Below are 25555 nucleotides of genomic sequence, written 5' to 3' on the forward strand. Positions count from 1 at the left end.
CCGGATCTAGTTCAGCAAATAAACCGATTGACTCAGATTATAAGAATCATATTTTATTTAGGTTAATATTAAAAATAGTTAAATACTGTTTACTACCTCAACTTTTACTCAAAAAACGGTTCAGTCCATATCATTTTAATTTCACACGTTTACTCCTTGTACTTTCAATTTTGAACTAATAGGTCTATTCTATTACTCTCCATCCAAAATCTCCGTTAAGTCGATAAAGTGGCAATCATTCTGCGTCAAAATGTCTATTTTACCCTCATTTTTTTTTCTTTTTTGTTTGACCCTTTGTTTGTCTCTTTTTTTTCTGTGCTCGACGAGGACGAACTCCTCTTGCTCTTTGTTGCAATACCCATGAGGCCATGAGACGCGACACCTCCAAAGCCAACCAGCCCCATCATACGGCTTGGGATCTTCCTCATCTCTCATAGCATCTTCTTCTTGTTACTCTCACTCCTTCTCTCAGATGGGACGATCTGGGTTTCGAGGCGGAGGGAGAGATCTAGGTCGGGGACGGAGGTGAAGCTGGTCAAGTCGAAGTTCTCCGGCAAACTCGTCTTCATCCATGGTCCATGGACTCTCCGATTCCGCTTTTCCGTTTGGCTCAAACGCCGTCGTTCAAGTCCAAGTTCAATTCTTTACCCCTCTCTCTCTCTCTCTCTCTCTCTCTCTCTCTCATCCTGTGCATTAAGTACATGCAAAAGTTCAGTGCTTTTTTATTTTGTTGAGAAAGTTGAATACTCAAATTACTTGGGTTTTGGTTGTTGTCTAGTTCAAGTGGAGAAACTGCTTCAGCTCCTCAATTCTTGCTCAAGTATCAACCCAGTCATCACCATGATTGCTTGACCAAATTTATGTAGTGATTTGGCTAAATTTGATTATGGAAATGAATTAGCTTTTGATTTGTGTGTGGTAAAGTAGCTCTGGTGTTTGATTAACTGAATTGTAGCTCAAATATGAGATTGCTGTTTGGTTTTCAGAAATTGTTGTTCTTGTAGTGTAGTTTGTTGTATTTTCAATTAACAGAGGAGAGGGGTTCGTCGAAAGAAGAAGTGAAGAAGATTGAGGAGGTGAAGAAGAAGAGAGAGCTAGAAGAAGAAGAAGATATGAAAAAAAGAAAAGAAAAGGAAGTGAGGGTAGAATAGACACTTTGTCGCTGAAAGACTGCTACGTCAGCGATTTAACGGAATTTTTGGACGGAGAGTAACAGAATGGACCTATTGGTCCAAAATTGAGAGCACAAGGAGTAAACGTGTGAAATTAGAAGGATAGAGACTGAAATGTTTTTTTGGGTAAAAGTTTAGGGAGTAAACAGTATTTAAACCTATTAAAAAATATTTGTTGAGGACGTATTGGTTCATCCCTATGTGAGTTTGATTTCACTTGATCATAAATTTCTATATAGGGGTGGGAAAAAACCCGAAAAATTGAAAAATAAAAAAATTGAGTCTGACTGGCTGGATTGTTCCGATTCAATCCGGATTTAAAAAAAATTGATAACCGGACCGATTCAAGTTCGAACCGCATCAGACCTAATTCGATCATAGTATGAGATTTAGTAAAAATAAAAAGCCCATTGGGTCTTGTACTACCTATAGTATCACTATGTGAACAATATGGTACATAATTTATAAAATAGGACCACTTGGTACTTAAAGTAATACTATGTCGGACCATTTAGTACTTCCATCTACGATTCTGGTCAGGAAAAGAACCATATTATCTAGAGCAGTGGTTAGCTCAGTGGTTAGAGCACCCACTACCTAAGATCAAGGTCCTGGGTTCGAGTCACCATGGGGGTGGGAGTGAAATCCTTTGATCCTCTTTAAAAAAAGAAGAAAAAACCATATTATCTAGAGTATCTGAAATATTTTTTTTTTTTTTTTTTGAGTTAAGGAAACATATATTCATCTGAAAAAAACCAGAATAGGCCGTTACATACCCTTCCGCTGTCATTTAAGGGCATAGACAGACAAGAAGCTAGTGATAGTACCCACAAGTGGTACGTACATATAGTCCTACTCATTATACATTCAAATACGCAGAGCCAGCGGATATCCTCCTTCGGTACTACTCCAGAGACGCTAGAGAGACAATGGGTGCACATCAGTGCTTAGGTTCCTAAATACAAGGAATTTATTGTAAAAGACTAGCTAAAAACTTAGTAAAGGCCTAGGGCAAAAACCCTAGCCCAAAATAGTCAGCCCAAGAGCATCCAAAGAGTGGTCCACCACCAGAGCCCATCAAGAGTATCTGAAATATTGTGCTAAGAACAACATGTGATATTGGGCTCTTCGCTAGTGATTTAATTGCTACCATGACCTCTAAAGCCTCCATATATTCCATCGTTTTCCAGAGCATGTAATTTGTGAATCAGAGTTTGAACTTTATAACCTCATAGGTGGAGATTAAGCTACTAGGGAATAATTGTTGTCACTGAATTTTAGTTATGCTTCCTATTTAACCTACTAGAGAGTAAATTATCTTGAGTGGATTATTGCCATAAAGTAGAGAATCATTTATGCGACACAATTTTGTTGAGGAAGTCACACCACTACTAATCATCATCATTTAAAACAGTGTTCTAAAAAATGCTCTAGGTGGCGCCTAGGCCCTGGAAGGTGAGTGGCCGCCGCGATTAAGGGCTAGTCGCTTGAAAAATCGTTTTTGAAGTTAGTTGGATGCCTGGGATGAGCTTGATGGGCGCTTGGCATTCTGGGCGGGCAGGGCGGTTAGGCAATTCGGAAAATTCATCTATCTCTCCTCAACTCTCTTCGCCTCTCTCTCTTGTGCCTCTCAGTTTTGACGCCTTACTTCGTGGATCTAGACATCTAGTGGCATTTAGGGCTCTGGGTTGCCAATCTGACTCTGACAATCCCTCTATAACACTTAACAACGAAGGCACTCTCTTCGCTGAGATGACCAGCAACCACCACCACCTTTGAGGAGCCAATGACAAAAAATCTTGCCCCCGCATCCTCCCAGCGACCAGACGAGAAGAAAAAATCAACTCTTCCAGTCCAATTCCCATATCTGCCTCCAGAAGGCCACGACTGCCACCTCTCTCATAGAGATTAACCTAAGCATTTTGCCAATTATAATTGCCATTATTTTAAGATAAATTTTATTCACACACCTCTAAATACTAAATACACATTTCTTTTTTCACACACCCAACATCACATTTTATGGATAAGTTAAATTACCAAAAGAGATATTTATATTAACAATAAAGAAACTATATTAAGAAATGGGTTAAATACTGCTTACTCCCTATACTTATAGAGTTTCATCGTTTCAGTCCCTGACCTTCGAATTTCACCTAAAAAGTCCCTGAACTCCCAATTTCCTCCAAATTGATCCCTGCCGTCAAGCATCCTTCAAAAACTCCGTTATCTTCTCCTAAAAAGGTCTACTATACCCTCATTTACTTAATATATATATATATATATATATATATATATATATATATATATTTCTCTTCCTCTTTTTTTTTTTATTTTTTTTCTTTTTACCTCTTCTTCTTCTTCCGGCTCTCTCACCTCCTTCTGTTCATCTCCTCATCAAGATGGTTCCAATCCACAGACCTTCAAGAGGTGAAATGAAAAAAAAGAAATAAAAGAGAGAAAAAAAAAAATTTAAAAAAAACAAAGTAGGTGAGGGCATAATAGACATTTTCAGCAACTTTGACAGAAAAATTTGACGGCAGGGACCAATTGGGAGGAAATTGAGAGTTCAGGGACTTTTTAGGTGAAATTTGAAGGTCAGAGACTGAAACGATGAAACCCTATAAGTATAGGGAGTAAACAATATTTAATCCTTAAGAAATATATGCAGTTTTTTTTTTTGTTTCCAAGTCTACCACAGATGGATATCATGAATTTGATTCTCAATAATTTAGCACGCATGGAATCAAGCCTTCTTATCAATCTAGTTTCAAAGATGTATTAACTATCCAAATGATATGGACAAACAAGAGCAAGTGAAAACTGTTGAAAAATTCCTCAAGAACTCTTGTGATGTATTGTTTTGTTTCGCTCCAATTTCATCATCAGTAGTTCATAAATCTCAATAATTGACATATGAATATTGTCTTGGTCAAGTCCTCAATGACAAGCAATTCCCCATTGGCATTTGAGTATGTTCAACCCAACAAGTGAAAAGCAATTAAAACATTCTTTGGGTGTCATTGTATTAACTTTAGTGATGACCATGTGATTTACTGAAACTCTCACATTGAGGAATTGATGCTAAATCTTCTAGTGTGATATGCTATTCTTTGGGTCTCGTTTTTTTTTTTTTTCAACTACAGCAATAGGTAGTCTCTCTTGTATAAGAAAAAAAATAGGTAGTCTCTTACCAGATATTTATCTCAATTTATTTCAGCACAAAAAAAAAAAGGATATGTATTTAATGAAAAGATATTGTGTATTGTGAATGAGGATAGTTTAGGAAGTTTGGGGTTGTGTTTCTAGTAAAATATTAAAATAAAAAAGTTAATAGGTTGTGTATTAAGTAAGAGATGTGTATCTATCATTTAGCAATGTGTGAATAAAATTTCTCTTATTTTAATTTAGTTTATAAAATTTTTGTATAAAATAATAAAAATTAGGTTTTTACAATTTTATTTCTACTTTAATGGAATAATTAATGGAAGTATTAAAAGGGCTAATAGAGTGATAATACATGTACCACTAGACTCCCTTAAAATTTATAGGTACCAAAAAGTACATTTCGTGATAATTCAGGTACTATATATAGATTTTACCCTTATTATATTGCTTAGTTTGGTTTATGTAGGATTGTTGAGTCGTCTAAATCATTGGAGATGATATTTTTTCGCTTGTATTGCATTTTGTTTTCCCCGAATTTATCACTTTGTAGGGCACAAAACTCAGGTCCTTGCAGTTCAGCGAATGTTTCACATACTGATCCATACCAAGGCACACTACCTACTACTGATCAGCAAATTGATAATTTTTGTCCACAACCCTACTTGTTCTCTTTGCTTCCAGACCAAGGAACCACACTCCATTTTTGTTTTGTTTTTGGGTCTGACAAGCCACAACCAACTTACAGTTGTCAATCCCAACACAGGCCTTGCACATGTGTGTGACTCGTTCTCTTATAAATTTTATTCAAGGCTACTCAGATGCTTTACTACATTGTCAACTACTTTGTTCCATCCACTGAAGTTTTTATTGGGGAAGCTTGGAGGTAGCTAACAATCGGTTTTGATGAATGCCTGCTTACATGACTTCCAATTCATCAGTCCAAACCTGTGACTAAGAACTTCAATATTACATATTCCCTCGATGTAAGAAAACTCATTTAAAATTTCAAAGCTTATTTACGAAAGAGTATCTTGAATCTCATGCACACATTGACCACCAGTGGCAATAGCAATTTCAATAGACAAATATTCCAACAAAAAATGCATTAATTTTTTCACACATTTCTATTGTTTACAAAAGAAGGTTAATGGAATACTGGAACAAAAAAAAGGACACAAAAATAAAACTCATCTCAATATTTTATGTAAAAATCATACCAATTGGTAATCAAGATGGCAGTTACAGATGTTCTCAGTTTCTAACCGGGCTTCCTGCTCTTTAATTTGTAAATGAGGTTTGTTGAAACTGCAGACTCGACAGATGAATTTAGTTTATGTTTGAGCTTCCTTTCACAGAGATTTCCACACTCTTCACTATTCTCGTCTTTGCTGCTCACTTCCTTCAGCCCTAGTTATGTTTCAACATCCTCAGGAGGTTTACATCCTTTGTCCATAGTTTTGGCTTCAAGCTCCAGCGGGAGTTTCACAGCTCACTTCCTTTGTCACTTAATTTTTCGAGTTCCTCAGGGGGTTTGCGGCTCACTTCCTTTGTTTCTAGTCGTGTTTCATATCGTTCTGGGGTTTTGCTGCCCACTCTTTTTCTTCCTAGATTTGTTTCAAGTTCCTGTTGAAGTTCGCTGCTCACTTCCTTTGTTCCTAGTTGTGTTTTAAGTTCCTCTGGTGGTTTGCTTCCCACTTCCTTTGTTCCTAGTTTTGTTTCGATCTCCTCTAGTGATTCGCTTCTCACTTCCTTTGTCGCTAATTTTTCTTCATGTCCTGTTGGGGCCTTACCGCTCACTCCCACTGTTTTTGTTTCAACATATTCGGGGGGTTTTGAACTACTGACTTCCTTCAGAGCTAGTTTTGCTTCAAGATCTTCTGAAGGTTTGGTGCTCAGTTCCTTTGGTGCTGGTTTAGCTTCATGTCTTGTTGGGGCCTTACTGCTCACTCCCACTGGCCTTGCTTCAACATCTTCATGGGGTTTTGAACTACTGACTTCTTTCGGAGATGGTTTTGCTTCACAATCTTCTGCAGGTTTAGTGCTCAGTTCCTTTGGTGCTGGTTTAGCTTCATGTCTTGTTGGGGCCTTACTGCTCACTCCCACTGGCCTTGCTTCAACATCTTTGAGAGTTTTTGAACTACTGACTTCCTTTGGAGCTGGTTTTGGTTCAAGATCTTCTGCAGGTTTGCTGCTCAGTTCCTTTGGTGCTGGTTTATCTTCAAGATCCTCCACAGATTTAGTACTAACTTCCTTTGGCTCTGATTTTGCTTCAAGATACTCCGATTGTTGGCTAACTACCTTTGGTGCTAGTTTTACTTCAAAGTCCTCCTCAGGTTTATTACTCACTTCTTTTGGCCCTGATTCCACATCCTCTGGAGTTTTGCTTTTGCTGCCTACTTCCTCTGGCCCATGTTCTGCTTCAAGATCCTCATGGTGTTTCCTGCTAATTTCCATCGGCCCTAGTTTTGCTTCAAGATCCTTAACTGCAGAGGTTAGTGATCTCACATCTCGAGCTTGTGCTAAGTTAGTGGATGAAGATGCCTGTCATTAGGTCAAGCATTCTCATCTTAATTAGCAGCCACAATCTAAACAAACAAACTCATTAAAATACATAGCTAATAATATATGGCTTTATCTATCATTTATTTTGATCTGCTTTGTATTATTGTCCGATTCATGTACAATAGCGAAGATGAGGATGAAAGACTTTAAATATTTTATAGAGAATTTCTTCAAAAAAATACTTTAAAAAACTCTGCAAAGAACCCTCAGTTCCCGCATGCATATTCTAAAAGGGTGGGCATGATAACATGATACTTAAATCCCAAAAACTAAAATATTTTGTTCAAACACATTTATGCTATTGGTGGAAAGAGAATTGCAATTAGTAGATTGAAAAGTATATGCGTGTCTTTAAACAACTAGTCTTAGCGGATGTACTTTGTGAGCTATTTTAAGGAATAACAATATGACTTTCTGGAAGAAAAAAATAACGTAAAATAAATAAATGATGAAGAACAATGTGGAAGCATGTAAACAGATCACAGACTCTGACAGTTAATATATTTGGTACTCAATCATGCCACGGTAGAAGTATAGTTATTTTTCTTATTCAATGTTTTAACTGTCTTATGTTTAAATCGTGTAATACCAAATAGCAGATCATTCTGATGTTTGCTCTTAAACTGTAGTTAATAAAAGTGCAGCTAGGATATAAAGAACTCACGTCTTTTAGTTGCTCCAGCCTTCTTTTCAAATCTTCCATAAATGCTTCCTTATGAATACTTTGTAGAACAAACAGCATGTGAGAATGGAGATCATCTGAACGATGCTGCTCAAGCTTACAATGTGGTACCGGGGATTGACAACCCACTGCATAGAACGGACAACTAACAAGCTTCATTGGACAGATGGTAATACAATGTCTGTCCATTTCACGTCTCATGATCATGTCGGAGCAGTTTTGTTCGCATGGAATTATCTTGAAGGGGCAAACTGCATCATGTTTATCCACCTGACTTGCACAAAATATGGCATTACATCCTTCATGTATGCAACTCATAGACCTATAACTACACTTTAGAACATGCGCTTCAAGCTCCTTTGGGGTGTGAAATTTCATATTGCAGTGATGCTCATTCTTAAGGTCGACATTCTTTAGCAAATTCTGTGTTATTGTTTCTCTTTTATCAACCAACCAAAACCCATTTATTTCCATCTCTTGAACAAAATCATCTATTTTATCTTCTCTCTTTTCACTGAGCAGCCATCCCGAAACCCGACTAAACAAATTTCTCTTGGAACTTGCAAAGTCATCAACAAAATCAGAAATAACGTCATAGGGATGATCAGATACTTGTCCATCTTGGCCCCCTTCTAGGATAACAGATTCTGCAACAAAATTCTCACTTCTTTGGGTGATATACTCCACCATTTCCTTTCTCATATCGGCGGCCACAGAAGCAGGGGTCTTGAAGATATCACCAGATGTGTTATCAACACATGCAGTAGCTAATCCAGGAATGAAAACCTGAGCTATCTTGTGTACTAATTCCGTGCTGTAAAGTTTACAGTGGAAAGAAAGACCTCCATCTTTCCCATCTTCTATCTTTTCCGGTTCCAGTTCCACATTAGTCGCAGGTAAGTCATCGATGGTTGACAATTCCTATAAACAATACCCAATAATCATTGTTTTCCAAGAGGAACATTGTTAATATGAAGAATTTTGAAGTTCAATTGCGCATCAGATATTTAAAAGCAAACAAACAAACAAACAAACTCTTCCATATTTTGGGTCTGATCCCTAGTTGCCAGATACCACCAGAGTTTTCTCAAAAACAAATTCTCAATGCTTGGTTTGCCTCACAGGTTCACAATGTATCTATTGGTATCTGAATTAGGGTGTAAGAAACCAATATGGAAACAAGGAAAAAGCTTAACACATACAAAATCCAAGAGTTTGGTCTTTTTTTTTCTAGAGGGATTTGAATTACCTGCATCATTTTCGTAAGATAAGCGTAGGGGATGTCTGTTGTTCAAAATCTGACTTCAGTTGTAGGCATTCTGCAATGCCCAATGCTAATATATCAAAAACTCAAACAGAAGCAGAGTCCAGATAGAATTTTGAAATGAAATTACCCATTGAAGAAATTCGTCATTGATCACTAAACCTGGTCCAATTGGTTTTGTGGGTACTCGTCCTTTCGAAGCTGGGCCGTGCAAATCATGTCTGACTCTCTCCTGGACGTTGTTGGTACTTGGTACAAGGAGAAAAACAAGGAAACGTTCTCTGAATTATATTCTGAAAAAAAAAAGGAGGAAAATCCAGCAGAGAAGTTTTGAATATTCCATTCATTTCCTTATTAAATCGAGGACGGAAAAGGAAAGGTACTTATTATTAAACTATTTATAGAATGGTTGGGCACTTGGCACGGCTAAGAATGAAAACAAGAGAAAAATAGGATATTCACCAAAAAAAAAAGAGAAAAATAGGACAATGAATTCAGTTTAAACTAAACACAACTTGTCTTGTGTAAATATTGGAGGGCCTCGATACAAGGCTAACTTTAATTTCTTTGAAGACAACTCCTCATGATCACATCTCCAATTAAAATCAAAGACTTACAACAAACGAAAACACCAAGAACACACAACAAAAATGTCACAAGAAAAATACTAAGTGATGACACAAAAACTACTAAGCCTTCCAATCTTTTGTCTCAGAAATCTTATACTATCAAGACACCAAGATTAGTACTCAACCAAGAATCAATAATTAGATATTCGAGAGTTAATTAAAATACATAATCTACATATTTACACGGGGCAAATAATGATGATGGGGTGGAGCTCAGCATGTCTCAAACAAGTCATGATTCAACCTCATATGGATATAACACTCTTTCTTCTCTCATCATTAAGGCTTAATTATGCTGAAAAATTTTATTCACTCAAGTATATGTGAGAGATAATATATATATCAAACAAATAGCTCACATGTAATAAGAAAGAAAGGTTTTTTCGACATATATATATATATATATATATTTTTTTTTTTAAAAAAGATCTCATTAATGATACCAACTACTTGCACAAATGGACATAAAACATATGCTCAACTTTTGTGACACATCTCCACAGATCAATCACCCTTTTCAAGGCTCAAAGAAGTCTTATAATTAAAGTTGTGATTGGGCCAATGCTTAAGGTTTAAAGAAACAAAGGGATATAAAATTCACAAATTATTCTAAAAACCTAGCAGAGCTTTCTTGATTAGAGAGACACATCTTCGAAACCACTAAGGCATTGCAACGTTGAACTCCCTTCAAGGCTTAATAAAGGGCCGAATGTCATCATGTTGGGCCCATGCTTCATTCTAACATTCCTTTGAATACTTGTGAAATAGGACAAAGACCAAATTTCTCTTCAACAGGCCTTCAATTTAAAACGAACTTCTTATCCACAATTAGATGACTAAATCCATAAACATTTACACATTTTTTCTTCTTTTTCCGTACACATATACTTTTTTTTTTTTTTTTCACGGCATACCTTTTTTTTTTTTCCTTTGGATCATGAATCAATTAAGATGAAAGAATAATGAGATCATACAAAATCATCGCCAAGAAAATAAAATTATATATATTTTTTCAATAATCACTCAACAAAGAAAGGCAAACTGGCTCAAATTCTCACAAGAGTTAATTATGAATCAAAACTCATCCTAGCATGCTCCTATTATGTACCAAAGTTAGCAAAAATCACATCTACTACACATACATATGCTTTTCATATATCGTAATTAACCAAGGTATATCATCATACATTATCTCAATATTGTGATCCACTTTTAGCCATAATTTCAGAGAAATAAGCATTCTAGACAGTTGAAAGGCATCGTAAGACCCAAAAACCAAAAATAAAAAGAAAAGTTAATGCATAAAACATTTTGGACTTAGGGTTATTTCTCTTCTTCTTTCAATAAAAGAAAAGTTAATGCAGAAACCTTGGCCAGGAGGGGTAATGTATGTGTGGCGTGGGTTTGACAAAATTGTGCCATCTAAGGTCACAACGCCGACACCGATCTTGTTTGCTGAACCCTCAAACCCTAGAGCAATCTGTTTCTTCATTTTTGTAGAAGAATTCATGCACACCTAGCAATTGATTCAGAAGTAAATTACAACAAGGCCCAACGGGTACAATTCATGACATTCTCTCAAGCATATGAAATTTATTCCCAAATAGTGACTGAACTTCTCAACTTGATATAATTACACACACACACACTCACCCACACTGTAAACTGTAAACTTCCCAAACTGCATATAAAATTCTTTTTCGTCCAAAAAAAAAAAAAAGATGTGATTACACACACACACACATATAGGGTTTGATCCTGGGGCAAATGTTTTATAAATAGGTTCTCAAAGTTATATAGATCTGATACATGAATGCAAGGGCTTATTGTGATGCCACAAGACCAGCATTAGTAATGTGTTGGGGAGGTATAGGACAGTTATATAAACCAAAGAACAACGTTTTTTTTGTTTTTTGTTTTTTTTATTAAACACACCATGACACCAATTTCCCTTGCTACTTTTGCTACCAAAAGTGAAAAACTTTTCCAGAAGATTCATTCTACCAGCTTAGACAAAGCAACTAAAACAAATACAATAATTGCTGCAACTGTAATATGTATCGTGATACTGTACAATTAAATACAATCCTTTCTGCCAAATGTTGATATAATCGTCAACACAAAATATTAAACATACACCACTTTTTACAGCCAAATTCTCTTCCGGAAGAATTTTTCAAGAAAAGATATAGCTGAATAATGGACCAAGTCTGTTTGATTTTTGGGAAAATGAGAGAAATTGATATGAAACTGTGTTGATTAAGCCTCTGTTATAATTGTGACTGCAGGCATAACACTTTTCTTTTCTAGTGCAACCTACAACATAAATGGGAAAAGATGTTCAAATTCATCTTAATTTATCCAACCCATATTATTATTAACGGCTTTGGAACTGAGGACATGGAACTAGTAGAGGTGCAAATTTCCTGAAATTTGATGTCATGACAAGCCACACGATATTGTCTGATAAATATAAGCAAAGATTGGTGCAGACAAGTTTATCTTAGTCCAGGTAGTCCGAAACACCAAATCAATCCAGATGCACCTGTAAAGGGTGAAAACTAAGAAGGGCCAAGACTTGAAACTTTTTAAGTGTATCAAGTATATCTTTCTTCTTTTACTCCAATAAATTGGTATACCAGTAAAGAGGGAAGTAAATTTCAACCCAAGAGAAAATATAGCACATACGTTGCATAGACAGACAGGGAAGCTTATAAGCTAACACCTAGAAAATACGAGTTAAACTTCAATAAATACTTGTGGACTGAAAATTACTAAACTTTAGCAATTATCTGAAAATTCCAAAATCTCCCTCCCTCCTTCCCTCCTCGTCTTTAATAAGCATAACCATGCATTACACAAAATGCTAACACAAATCTATCATGATATGTATATAGTTCATGCCATAAAAGCTGAAAAAGAAAAATTTGAGTAAATCTCTTGGGTGATAGACTGGTATGTTCCATTTTCAGCATACTAGGAGTCTAGGACTAACTAGATAATGCCTCCCGCGCGATGCTGCGGGTTTGTTTACTTGCTAAAATTTATACATTCGTTGTACAAATATTTACATAACCAGCCGTGATCTGCAAGCACTGACTTCATTAAAGACTTGAAATAGGAGAAATACACAAAGCAATGGCACACAATTTGCAAGCCCAATTGCATACATTAAATCAAGAACAACATCTATTTCAAAGAAAAGTTCCAGATTTACCAACTATACCTCAAAAGATTAAACTGAGCAGTAGCAAGTTTGAGACTTTGAGCTAAAACGTATTTCTAAAAGAACACTCTTCCAGCCTTTTAAACTGTGCGAACTTTAACCTTGAAAATCTTTCACACTTAAAATTATACCGCACAATTTAGTTCTAACTTTCAACCAAAAAAGAAAAAAAGACCACTATATGCATCAGTTCTTAAATACAATACCTCTTGATTATATTTTTAAAGCATACTCATCCCACTAATGCATTAGTATTATGCAGTTTATGAATTAGTCTATACAAAAGGCACCACTATTTTCTGCGCATGATTAGCTTCCTTTTTTTTTTTTTTTTTTTTTCTTAATGGCTTTACTGTGCGTATATATTCTGTGCTTGAATAGCTTTAGTTCAGAATCTCATATTTGAGAAAAAAAATAAGGTTTTACTTTGTGCAATGTTTATACCTTCTCTTGCAATGTTTGCTGCAATCCTTATTGAATAGCTTCACTTAAAATTTGACTGCACAATTTAGTTCTAACCTTGAAAAGCCACAAAAAAAAAAAAAAAAAAAACCTCCACCTCGCAAACTCTCTTACTTAACCATAAAAATTAGTCAAACTACCAAATGTATGAAGAAATCAGAGGGTAAGAACGAATTCAATTTTTGTCATCGGTCACCATTATGCGAGAAACCCTTAATAACATTAACAGTAGAAACAGACTTCAATTCATTAATCACCATTATCTAATTTGTTAATAGTTAGATATGACATTAATAAATCTGCAGAAACACATCTCCTTCAAAGTAACTAACCACAACACAAAAGCAAATGAAGTTTTGAAAAAAAAACAAAATAGTAATGTCTGATCACAGTCAAAACAGAACAACACCACTCCAATAATATCTGAACTGAAAAGCCAAGGAAAGCTTGAAAATATGACCTTCACCCATTTTTAGTCATGTCTAATGAGTTTTCATTGTTAGCATCGGAATTCAATCACACAGATTATCTTTTCTCCAAAAATTTGATTTGTGCAGAAGTAAACAATCACAAAATTGAACAAAAATAATTAAATTGGGCTAATCTTACATGCAGTAGGCAATCAGCGGCTTCGCAAGCTCAGTGACTATAACACAGTCCCTCCTCTGTTTCTCCACTTAAATCCCAGGCAGGTACAGAACTAATCACTAAAACGAAGACAACAAATTATTTAATGCATTAGAGAAACAGATCATAATCACACATACAATTAAACCAATAACACATTTCAGTTTCATCGTTTTGTTTTCAAGCCTAAATGTAGAATAGATGGGCACATAAATTGATAAAAAAAAAAAATAATGAACAATGAACAATTAATTAACCTAACCACAAAAAAAGCAAAAGGCAACAATCCAAATATCAGAAACTCAAACAGCACTGTTAACTGCTGTTGTTGTGTTTAAGGTGCTTTGAACATTAAGCTTCCATTTACATAATAATATAAGGAGTAAAGAAGAAACCAAACACAGATGAGAGAAAGCTGAAAAAGACCTGTTTACCGCCAAACGATCAACTACCAGTAAAACCAAGCCACTGTTGCCAGCACGTTGAAAGCAGATAAAGCACCCCTTCCAGTTCTGAAAACTACAACAAAACAAAAAGAAATGACGATAAGAATCGGGCAAGATAATCACCAACATCCACAATCACAAAAAAGAAGACATGTTTATTAATGAATCAAAATTAAATAAAAAATAAGAAAATGCAAGTAATAAAAAATAGAAACCATAACTAAAATTAACCACCTAGATGTGAAATTGCAGCGCAAACAGAATCTGTAGAAGATAAAAAATGATATCAGATCAAAATTGAGAACAATAGATAATCTAATAGAAGCCGTAGTACATAAAAATTAATAGAATAATAGGCAAAACAGAGTTTCATTAGAAATCAAGTTTCTTCGGTTGATTTCTACTATTTTGTCAGATTAATAACAAAATTTCAGTTTCCCAATTCTTGAACAAATACTATCATAAGGAACAAAGTTTTCGAGATCAGAAAGAATAAGAAGTTGTAAACACATGGTTTACAGCGGAGATGAAAAAATTGATCGATCTGGGTAGAAAGATAACATGGTAAACGAAATCAACTGATTTTATGAAAGCTAAATTTTACCAAGATTCTGCTGATGTTGATTGCGATCCCTGATATCAGCGAACGGAACAGGGGGTGTTGACCTTGATGGAGGTCGAGGCCGGGATCGGAATCGGTAAAGCAAGAAGAAAATAGCTACCAAGCCCGATAGGTAAAGGTGTATGGTAATTGATCACTACACGTGGAAACTGATCAATACGTGTACAAAGCAACAGCAGAAACGACCTCTCAAGGGAGGAAGAGAGAGTGAATGGCAGAGCCGCAAAAAAAAATAAAGTGAGGACAGCACCGTCCTTTCCGGCGTCAATGAACAGTTAGTTTGTCTTTCGTATTCTAAGCAAGTAAGCCCGCGCGATTGTTTTTCTGAATTTCTCTAAGAAGCGTTAACTGAAATTGTTGTTATTTTACAAATTGTGAAAAGAGGATTAGTATAAAAAAGAAAACTCATCCAAAGAAAAAAAGAAACTTGAGCTTTTTTTTGAAAGGAGAAACTTGAGCATTAATCTAACAGTGATTTCAAGAGTCCGAGAATTCCAAAACATGCTGCAAACGTAAAACTTAAAATGGGCATTGTTTGGACCATCCTTTTCTAGACCAAAGAGATCAAACATATAGAGGTTCAAAAACGCAGTATATTAAACCTGAAAGTGAATCCAAGCTATTAAAATCAATTGTACAGATGAAATGTTAAATAGCTAAATAATCGCATGCAACAAAAAGTTATCTATCATTCTCATAAAACATGTCCTGGTTCTGACACTCTTCCTGAATCGGTAAATCCCATCTTCAGGTACCACTATATCTGGATCTCTATCCGCTCTCCAGTAGTTTCATTATCTAGACCATATGGCTTGACTTGGTTTTTAGGTTTTTTATCAATGTCAATAACTATATCAATGTTGGCACATTCTTCTTGAGACAACCTATGTCATTGAAGCTGGTCTATGATTTCTTCCGAGTTGGCTCCATTACTCGATGTTCTTAACACCATACCAAAGTCCATCAACTGAGATGAAAGTACACTGGAGATAAATATTACTCGTCAAAAAATATTTAAGATATTGCAAAAATGATACAGGATGTCTAAAAATTTATTAAACTCTTGAGCATATCAAATAGTTTTACATACCCTCTGACTGAGGCGTAATAAGTAGTGAAGATAGTGTGGCAGTCACCAAATAGCACATGATCATACTGCATAAACACAACCTGACATCTCAGGCATATCACTGATAAAACTTAATCATAACAATGAAAATGCTTATAAAGAGCTTTGGATATTATTAACAACTATGGTTATAAGAAAATGTAAGACTTTAAAATAAGTGTTTCAATTGGACAAACTAACAACAATAGAAGATCCAAACAGATCAATCTTATCTGCATTATCTATCTGTCAAAATTTCCCAATAATAGGAAAAACCAAAAAGGACCAAATGTTCAGAGATTGATCATTTTAATTTATTTGCAGAGTTCAATTACCTTGGTGGTTTTGCTGCCTCGATATATATAAACTGCAAGCCTACAAATTTGAAAGGGCCAAGGAATGAAATCAGAAGATCATGACACCAAAACATAAAAAAAGTAACAATTTCAGCCTCAAAAGCACAAAAACTTGCATGACAACAAACAAATCCCAATGTTGATCAACAAAAACTGGAAATAACGACATCCCAACAACAAATAACATTAAAAAAAAAAACACTAAGAAATCGAATCAAATATAGGAGGGGATTCAGTGACCATACTATTTTCAGCAGGATTTTCCTATGGCATGTTTATGATTGTATCAATGAGTGCTTTAAGCTGGCAAAGATATTAAAGGTGACTTGTTCAGCATACCAAAGATCCTATCTTTAAAAGTTGTGCATGCTCACACCATTATGTTGGAGACTAATCTATTAAAAGTAAATAGGAATGCAGATACAAATTTTCTGATGAGTGGACCAGTACTCACGTACTCTTGCTTAGTAAAACAGTGTAATTAAAGGAAAAGATATCTAGAAGTTGCAGGAGCTCTATTATTGACACAGATAATAGGCTTACCAATTGCAGGCATATTTGTCCTACTCCTCTCAAGGTCAGGGAATGGCTTCAACTACTCCTCTCATTCCTACTGTCCGAAAATTGCAGGCATATTTGTCTTCTATAGGCTTACCAATTATAAACGATTAATTCGTAATAGGATGGTAGATACAGATAATGGCTCATCATGGCACCAATCTTATTTGAAGAGTAATCTGAGTCCCTCTCTGTCTGGCCACCTTGTGAGGAACTTTTAGAAGTTGCATTGTGTCTTCAGCTCATATATGACTGCAGCTCTCTATATCAATGCTTGTGGGTTTTCGCCTTTAGGATTTGGCTTGGTTTCTGTTAATGCCAACAGCCTAGATAAAAAACAATGGTATGTAAGGATTACAATAAGATAAATTAGCTAGCTTGTAAACTACATTTTGATTTAGTTTCTTAATCCACAAACAGATAGAATCGCAACTATTACTTTTGTTGCAGATCACACCCCTAAAAGTATACAGCTTCTAATATTGATGTCACTTTCCTTGCTGATCATAAATTTTCTATGTTGTGAAATTAGTTATGATGATGTCTTCATGAAAAATCTTATTCTCAATTGGAGGCTATAACCTTTGGGAGTGAGGGCTTCCTGCTACTTTCATTTCAAAAGAACTGAAGTAGCTGTTGCGATATCTTTAAGCTTGCTAAAGGTTATTTGGATTTTAGGACTACTCTGAAAAGCTTAATGAAGGAGAGAAGAACAAAGCAATGCCAAGACCTCCGTCAATCCGCTGTTCATCAATAGACGAAGCTCTCTTTATCATCTCCCACCATTATTACTCTTGTTCCAATAGTGAGTATAAGTGGCTCTCTGTTGACAGATAACTTAGGAAAACATATTGCCGCTCCCCTTATTCATGGCAAATACCCAGGCCACCTATCGATGATGGAGAAGTCCAAGCCTGCCTTGCTTATTGGAAATGTGAAACTCTTTCTATGGAAGGTAGACTTAATTAACTGGGTTACCTCCTTCATTCCAGTTTACTAATCAATTGAAATGTATAAATTTTGTTTATGCATCCCTCTAGCATGCTAAAGGAACGAAGAAAACAATACAGAAACAGTATTTACAATCTAAAATCAGAATAAGAAAGAAAAACTTTCGAATTATACAATCAATCAAAAGAAACCAAAGGAAATAAAGCGCAAACAAAATCAAAGGAGACTTGCTATAGTTTTGCAGCTCAAAAACATTTGAAAGGTCACAACCAAACTGCGATTTAACTATAGGACGCAACTCTCATTACAATATACAATTCTAGAATAATCGAAGTTATCAATATAATCACCATTATCATTTATTAAATTATTAGAGCAAAAAAGAATATTTGCTTCCCAAAATAGGGTCCAATAACAATGATTAGTCAGGTACCTCTGCAGCTATTGTATAACCATAGTTACATGCTCACAACATATGCACAACAATCATAATAGGATTAAGGCTTACCTTCAGCAATCACTGTCATGGATTCCATCTTATGCAGCTGCTAAACACGATCACTGAATATGGTCTTCTGTTACTTACCAACTTGCTTCTCAATGGACAGAACAATATGCAATAGTCGTGGTAGTAATCAGGGACCAATTCATCTGTATATATATGAGACTTAAACCTCAAGAAGCTTCCCATTAAAGCATTCCTTGTCGGTTTAGGTTTCACTCTTAGATTCCTAATGTATCACAACTTGTAGCCTTTCTTGTCGACTAAGCAATGGATTACTATCCTTAATGAATTGATACACTATTCATTAAGTTACTAGTATTGATTTACTGTTTGTATCCATGTTAAACTAGGATTGATATTAAGCTAATCATCAATTACTTTATGATGATATGTGTTATGTCCATATTTGATCTTACAATCTCCCCCTTGGACTCACACATATCATGCTCGATGATTTGCACCAGAGAACATCAAAACCTACTTAACTTACTGAAGTGCGCGCCAGATAACAAACTCAAATCGAAAATCCATTCCAACATGGTCAGATCACAGTTATTTATGCAGAGCAAGAAACAATATACATTTTAACAAAAATGCAGAGTTTCAAAACCACTAACATAAGCTTCTGCAATCCACATATGTTCAACCAGAAGTGATACAATATATGTTAATGTGTATCAACAAGTAAACATATATTAGGTCCTACTTTATGTTTCTAAATCCAGAAACTCAAGCAAATTCACTGAACACTGATGGCTTAAAAATATTGCTTGAACCTTAACATCATGCTTCACATGATTTAAGCCATCTGATAGCAAGTATGATATTCAAAACAAGATGATAATTTTCAAAATAAAACAATAAAGCTGCAGCAAAATCATAACTGGAAATACCTCAAAAGTTTATTGATAATAATAAAATCTGTCATTACAAACAAGTTGTGATAAATAAAGTCAAAAGACCACAACTAAAAAATACAAGAACTCAAAAACCTTAGAAATTTAAATTGCTCCAACTGGATTAACTCTCTACTGAACCTAAGCATCTAGACTAGCTAAAACTCCAATGTTGGCTGTATGCTTCTGGAATGCTGCTACTGACAATGCCTTGGTGAAGGGGTCTGCTAGCTGTGAATTCGTGTCAATGCTCAAAACAGCTATCTCACCATGCTTAACCCTTTCTCTAACACTGTAATACTTTAAATCAATATGCTTAGAATTATTTGATCTTTTACTGTTCTTGCTAAAGAAAACTGCAGCTTCATTATCGCAATAAATCACAAGTGTGTCTGCCACAATGTGACTTAACACTTTGGTCTGCATCAAGAAATTCCTGATCCAAAGTCCTTCACACACAGTTTCATATACTGCAATAAATTCAGCTTGCATGGTGGAGGTTGAAACTAGAGTTTGCTTCATGGTTTTCCAAGCAACTGCACCTCCTGCTAGCATGTACACGTATCCACAAGTTGACTTCTTGGAGTCTGGATAATTCCCTGCGAAATCAGAATCTGAAAATCCAACGAGGTTCAGATCCTCCACTTGCCTATAAACTAGCATGTGACTTTTAGTTTTCTGCAGGTATCTCAACACTTTCTTCCCAGCTACCCAATGTTCATGGCTTGGATTAGACTGAAATCTTGATAAAATCCCTACTGCAAAAGACAAGTCTGGCCTAGTGCAGACTTGTGCATACATGAGACTTCCTACAAGTCTAGCATAAGGCTTTGACTCCATATTTTCTTTCACAACATCACTTTTGGAACTTTGCTTCTTGGTTAGTTTATCTCCTTTGGACATGGGGACTTCTCCAGTTGCACACTTCTCCATACCAAATCTCTTCAAAACTTTGGTAATATAATTCTGTTGAGACAAACCAAGTAGTCTCTGTGCTCTATCTCTTTTAATCTCAATGCCTAGTACATAGGATGCTTCTCCTAAGTCTTTCATGTCAAAATTCTTTGACAGAAAGCTCTTGGTGTCTTTAAGCAGTTTAATGTTACTGCTAGCCAAAAGTATATCATCAACATAAAGTACTAGGAAAATAAAATTGTTCCCAACTGTCTTCAAGTAAACACACTCATCAACAAGATTCTCTGTAAATCCAAAAGTAGAAATCACAGAATCAAATTTCTTGTACCACTGTCTAGAAGCTTGTTTAAGGCCATAAATTGATTTTCTTAACCTGCATACTAAGTTTTCACTTCCAGTTTGCACAAAACCTTCTGGCTGCTTCATATAAATCACTTCATCTAGTTCACCATTCAAAAAGGCTGTCTTAACATCCATTTGGTGTAGCTCCATATCAAAGTGAGCAACTAAAGCCATGATTATTCTAAATGAGTCTTTTGTAGAAACTGGAGAAAAAGTCTCAGTAAAGTCAATGCCCTCCTTCTGTGTAAAACCCTTGGCAACTAATCTTGCTTTATGTCTCTCTATATTGCCATTTGCATCTCTTTTGGTTTTGAAAACCCATTTACAACCTATAGGTTTCTGATTTGGGTCAGGTTCAACTAATTCCCAAACTGCATTTTGACTCATGGAATTAATTTCTGCTTCCATTGCTAGCTGCCATTGATGAGATTCACTACTTTCAATGGCCTGGTTAAATGTAGTTGGATCATTGTCCTCTGCACAATCTATTTCAATTTCTGCTTCTTGCAGATAAACAATGTAGTCACTATCTTCCCCCCCATAAGTTGGTTTTCTTGCTCGCTGTGATCTTCTAGGCTGAGGGTTGTCAGTTACGTGGTCAGTTACCTGACCAGTGACAGTTACTTGGTCAGTTACGTGGTCAGTGACATGACCAGTGACAGGTACTTGACCAGTTACTTGGTCAGTGACATGACTAGTTACAGGTACTCGACCAGTGACTTGGTCAGATACTTGACCAGTTACATGGTCAGTGACTTGTCCAGTGACAGTTACTCGGTCAGTGACATGGTCAGTTGCTTGACTAGTTATAGGTACGTGATCAGTTACTTGGTCAGTTACTCGACCAGTGACTTGATCAGTTACTTCTTGTTCTAAAGGCAATGCTACGCTTATATTCTCATCCGACACAATTTCCTCAAAATCTGAGGATAAATCCTCAAGGTTTGTATTGTGAACTTTTTCACTTAGAAACTTTACTTGATGTGTTTCAAAAATTCTAGGTGAATGATAAGCAGAATATAATTTATAGCCTTTAGATTTATCTGGATAACCTATAAAATAGCAACTAACTGTCTTAGGATCAAGTTTATTCAAGCTTGGATTATAAATCCTAGCTTCTGCATGGCATCCCCAAACATGGCAGTGATGAAGACTAGGTTTCCTGCCACACCAAAGCTCAAAAGCAGTATTTTCTATGGCTTTGCTAGGTGTTCTGTTGCAAATATAATTTGCAGTTTTTAAAGCCTCACCCCACAGAAATTTAGGCAAACCTGTTGTACACATCATGCATCTAACCATGTTCAAAAGAGTCCTATTCTTTCTCTCTGCAACACCATTCTGTTGTGGGTTATAGGGTGTTGTATATTGAGCTTTAATTCCATTGTCTTGTAAAAACAAGGCAAATGGACCCTTTTGTTGGCCGGATTCAGTGTACTTGCCATAGAACTCACCTCCTCTATCTGATCTTACTGTTTTGATTTTCTTTTCTAGTTGATTTTCTACTTCAGACTTAAAGATTTGAAAGGCTTTCAATGCTTGTGCCTTTTCTGAAAGTAGATAAATATAACTGTATCTAGAAAAGTCATCAATGAATGTGATAAAATACACATTTCCACAGATAGTTTGATGCCTAAATGGTCCACATATATCAGTGTGTATGAGTTCTAATAAATTTTGGCTTCTATATGCAGTCTTCTTTCTAGTATTAGTTATTTTTCCCTTAAAGCATTCAACACAGTCTGTTAGATCAGAAAAATCAAGTTCATTTAGGATGTTGTTTTTCACCAAAATTTTCAGTCTCTCTTTTGAAACATGGCCGAGTCTTCTATGCCATAAAAATGCAGACTTTTCATTTAGTTTGGTTCTTTTAACACCTGTTAAAGTGCTAGTACTGTTAGTGTTATTTTCAACAAGTAAAATTTCTTGTTGAGCCATTGAACAATTTAACTATAAATAATCATTCATAATAACACCAGAACCAATTTGAACAGAATTTTTAGAAATAAGAATTCCATTACTATCCATAACAAGTCTACAACCAGATTTTACTAAAAGAGAAACTGAAACCAAATTCCTTCTCATGGAAGGTACATAAAAAACATTGTCCAGAACTAATAATTTTCCTAATCCTAAATCGAGCTTTAAGGTTCCAATAGCCTTGACTGCTACTCTCATGCCATTTCCTACACACAGGTTCACTTCATCACTTTTTGGGATTCTCCTCCTTATGAATCCCTGCAAAGAATTAGTAATATGAATAGGTGAGCCTGAATCTATCCACCAAGACTGTGGTTCAACATTTATAAGATTAATTTCTAAGGAAAAAACTGTATTAGAAAAAATCTTACCCTTTTTGGCTAACCAGTTCTTATAGCCAGTGCAGTCCTTTTTCATGTGTCCTACTCTTTTGCAAAAGTAGCACTTGAACCTGAATGGCCTGTTTTCCTTGGCCACTACAGCTGTTGAACTCTTAGTTATGGCTTTGGTAGGCTTGAGCTTATTCTGGGGCTTTTTCCTTTTAGGCTTCTCAATGAGGTTAATGGTTGTAGCAGGTTCCTTTTCTTCCTTGATCCTAGATTCCTCATCCACACAGATGGATATAAGTTCATCTAGAGTCCAGTTTCCCTTTTGAGAGTTGTAACTGGTCCTAAGATGACTAAAACTGTTAGGCAAGGAATGTAGTGCATAATGCACTACTTGCTCATCCCTAACCCCCATTAAGAGTTCCCTGAGTCTGCCATTTATATTGATCATCTTCATAATATGTTCTCTAACTCCCCCTGAACCCATGTACTTCAAATCATGAAACTCCTTGGTTAGCCTAGCTGCTTCTGCTTTTTCACTTTCTTTAAACTTAGCACCTATGAGTTCCAGAAAATCTGATGCTAGCTCAGGCTCTTCTATACTTCCCCTGACAGTCTTAGACATAGATGTTCTGATGAGGTTCTTAGCCATTCTATTGAATCTATGCCACTTCTTGTAAAGGTCAGTATCTTTCTTGGTGCTCTTTTCATTTAACTCTTCAGGCTTATCCTCAGTAAAGCAGTAGTCTATGTTCTCATGCATTCCCATATAATTTTCCACAGAGTCTAGCCAAGCTCTATAGTTGGTTCCAGTTAACATCAAGACACTGTTCAAGTTCATGTAAGAGTTACCTAAGGAGCAAAACAAAAGTTCGAGTGAGTTCTCAGTTTGTAAAGAAAATATGTTTAAGTTTTCTGTGTTTTATTTAGCTTTAAGTAACCAAAACAAGAACATACAGAAAACCTAAACAACCATACTTGCATTCATGTCAGTCCATAACAAAAACAATATTAAGCATCACTTTTGAGCAGAAACTTAATATCCTGGAGTTCTTTATCAATATGCCATGTTCAATGAAAACAAGTTATCCAAAGAAATTTATCCACATCTTTAGACAGAAGAAAAATTTCTAAGTATCCGAATTTATTTTCATCAAGCATGCATACTGCTGTTTTGTATTCTAAAACCACACTTGACCACTTCTTTGGAAGATAAAATTGAAGCGTAGTTTTAAAACACAAAACACAATTTCAGTTTTGTTACTCGATCAGGTACAGTTACTTGACCAGTTACACGTACCTGATCAATGTTTTCTGCCAACATCAATGAAGGATGCTTTGTGCATCATAATCACTTGTGCCAACAGAAAACCACAAAACATATGAGCTCTTTTACTTTACATTCTATCCAGATTCATCCTTGTAAGAAAGTTAAGCTCTTGTATCTGTCAATTTTAATAACGTGTAAACAAAATCTGGGAGATTTTTGTTCTTCATACAAGTTCACACAATCACAGATACAATACCACATCATCAATCAATTCAACATGCATATTCAAGCATAACCAAAATTGGTTCGATTCCAAGAAACCACAGAACAATCAAGAAATTGTAAATTTCATCCGGTCACCATCTACTCTAGCCTAACGCACGCCGGGAATGCTACTAGGGTTCTTGGGCACAATCAAAACTTTAATTATCATGCTATGAATCGAAAACAATTTTCACAGAAAAACCTGTTTTTGCTTTTTCCCCAATTTGCTGCTAAAAAAAAATCATAGCGGAAGCGTGAATTTTATAATTAACCAGATGCAGCAGTCGACTTAAGTAACTTACCTTGATCAGGTACCTGACCAGTTACTTGGTCAGTTACCTGGTCAGTTACTTACTTGGTCAGGTACCTGATCAGTTACATGACCAGTGACTTGGTCAATAATCTGATCAGTTACTTGACCCGTAAAGCAAAAAACTCTTAAAAATTTTTATGTTTGTTTTGCAAAACCCTAAAACGATTTTTCATATTTGTGAGCCTATGCTCTGATACCAATTGTATAACCATAGTTACATGCTCACAACATATGCACAACAATCATAATAGGATTAAGGCTTACCTTCAGCAATCACTGTCATGGATTCCATCTTATGCAGCTGCTAAACACGATCACTGAATATGGTCTTCTGTTACTTACCAACTTGCTTCTCAATGGACAGAACAATATGCAATAGTCGTGGTAGTAATCAGGGACCAATTCATCTGTATATATATGAGACTTAAACCTCAAGAAGCTTCCCATTAAAGCATTCCTTGTCGGTTTAGGTTTCACTCTTAGATTCCTAATGTATCACAACTTGTAGCCTTTCTTGTCGACTAAGCAATGGATTACTATCCTTAATGAATTGATACACTATTCATTAAGTTACTAGTATTGATTTACTGTTTGTATCCATGTTAAACTAGGATTGATATTAAGCTAATCATCAATTACTTTATGATGATATGTGTTATGTCCATATTTGATCTTACAGCTATCAGATATATTGAAGGAAATAGAAGGGAACAAAAATAGAAGGAAATAGTGAACTTAAGTGTGAGCCAAGTATGTAAATGGAAAATCTACATGAGTACAGAATCACAGCTTAACTGAAATTTTTCTGAGGTCTAACTACCAAAAGATCGTATGTGCATTTCCAAAAACAAAGACAGAGATCAGAGTTAAGTTGCTCAGCCATAAACAGAAGGAAGCCCCATAAGCTAGATCCC

General features: G+C 35.7%; 1 protein-coding gene across 6 annotated transcripts; it reads right to left on the reverse strand.

Moving 5' to 3' along the window:
* Positions 1 to 5426: 5426 nt before the first annotated feature.
* LOC133717330 (uncharacterized) lies at positions 5427 to 15020 on the reverse strand. 6 transcript variants are annotated; one of them, XM_062144024.1, is made up of 9 exons: positions 14843 to 15020; positions 14473 to 14502; positions 14219 to 14311; positions 13775 to 13872; positions 10846 to 10993; positions 8979 to 9141; positions 8834 to 8903; positions 7567 to 8505; positions 5427 to 6881 (listed from the first exon to the last, which is right to left on the reverse strand). In XM_062144024.1, the coding sequence occupies exons 7-9, from the start codon at positions 8840 to 8842 to the stop codon at positions 5823 to 5825; spliced, it is 2007 nt and encodes a 668-aa protein (XP_062000008.1). In that variant the 5' UTR covers positions 8843 to 8903; positions 8979 to 9141; positions 10846 to 10993; positions 13775 to 13872; positions 14219 to 14311; positions 14473 to 14502; positions 14843 to 15020; the 3' UTR covers positions 5427 to 5822. The 6 variants fall into 6 exon arrangements, with proteins under 6 accessions (XP_062000008.1, XP_062000011.1, XP_062000009.1 ...); XM_062144027.1 differs by lacking the exon at positions 10846 to 10993 and having other exon boundaries at positions 9011 to 9096; XM_062144025.1 differs by lacking the exon at positions 10846 to 10993 and having other exon boundaries at positions 8979 to 9096.
* Between the last annotated feature and the right edge of the window lie 10535 nt (positions 15021 to 25555).

Source organism: Rosa rugosa, chromosome 6, assembly GCF_958449725.1.
Source record: "Rosa rugosa chromosome 6, drRosRugo1.1, whole genome shotgun sequence".
In the NCBI taxonomy this organism is placed as follows: Eukaryota; Viridiplantae; Streptophyta; class Magnoliopsida; order Rosales; family Rosaceae; genus Rosa; species Rosa rugosa.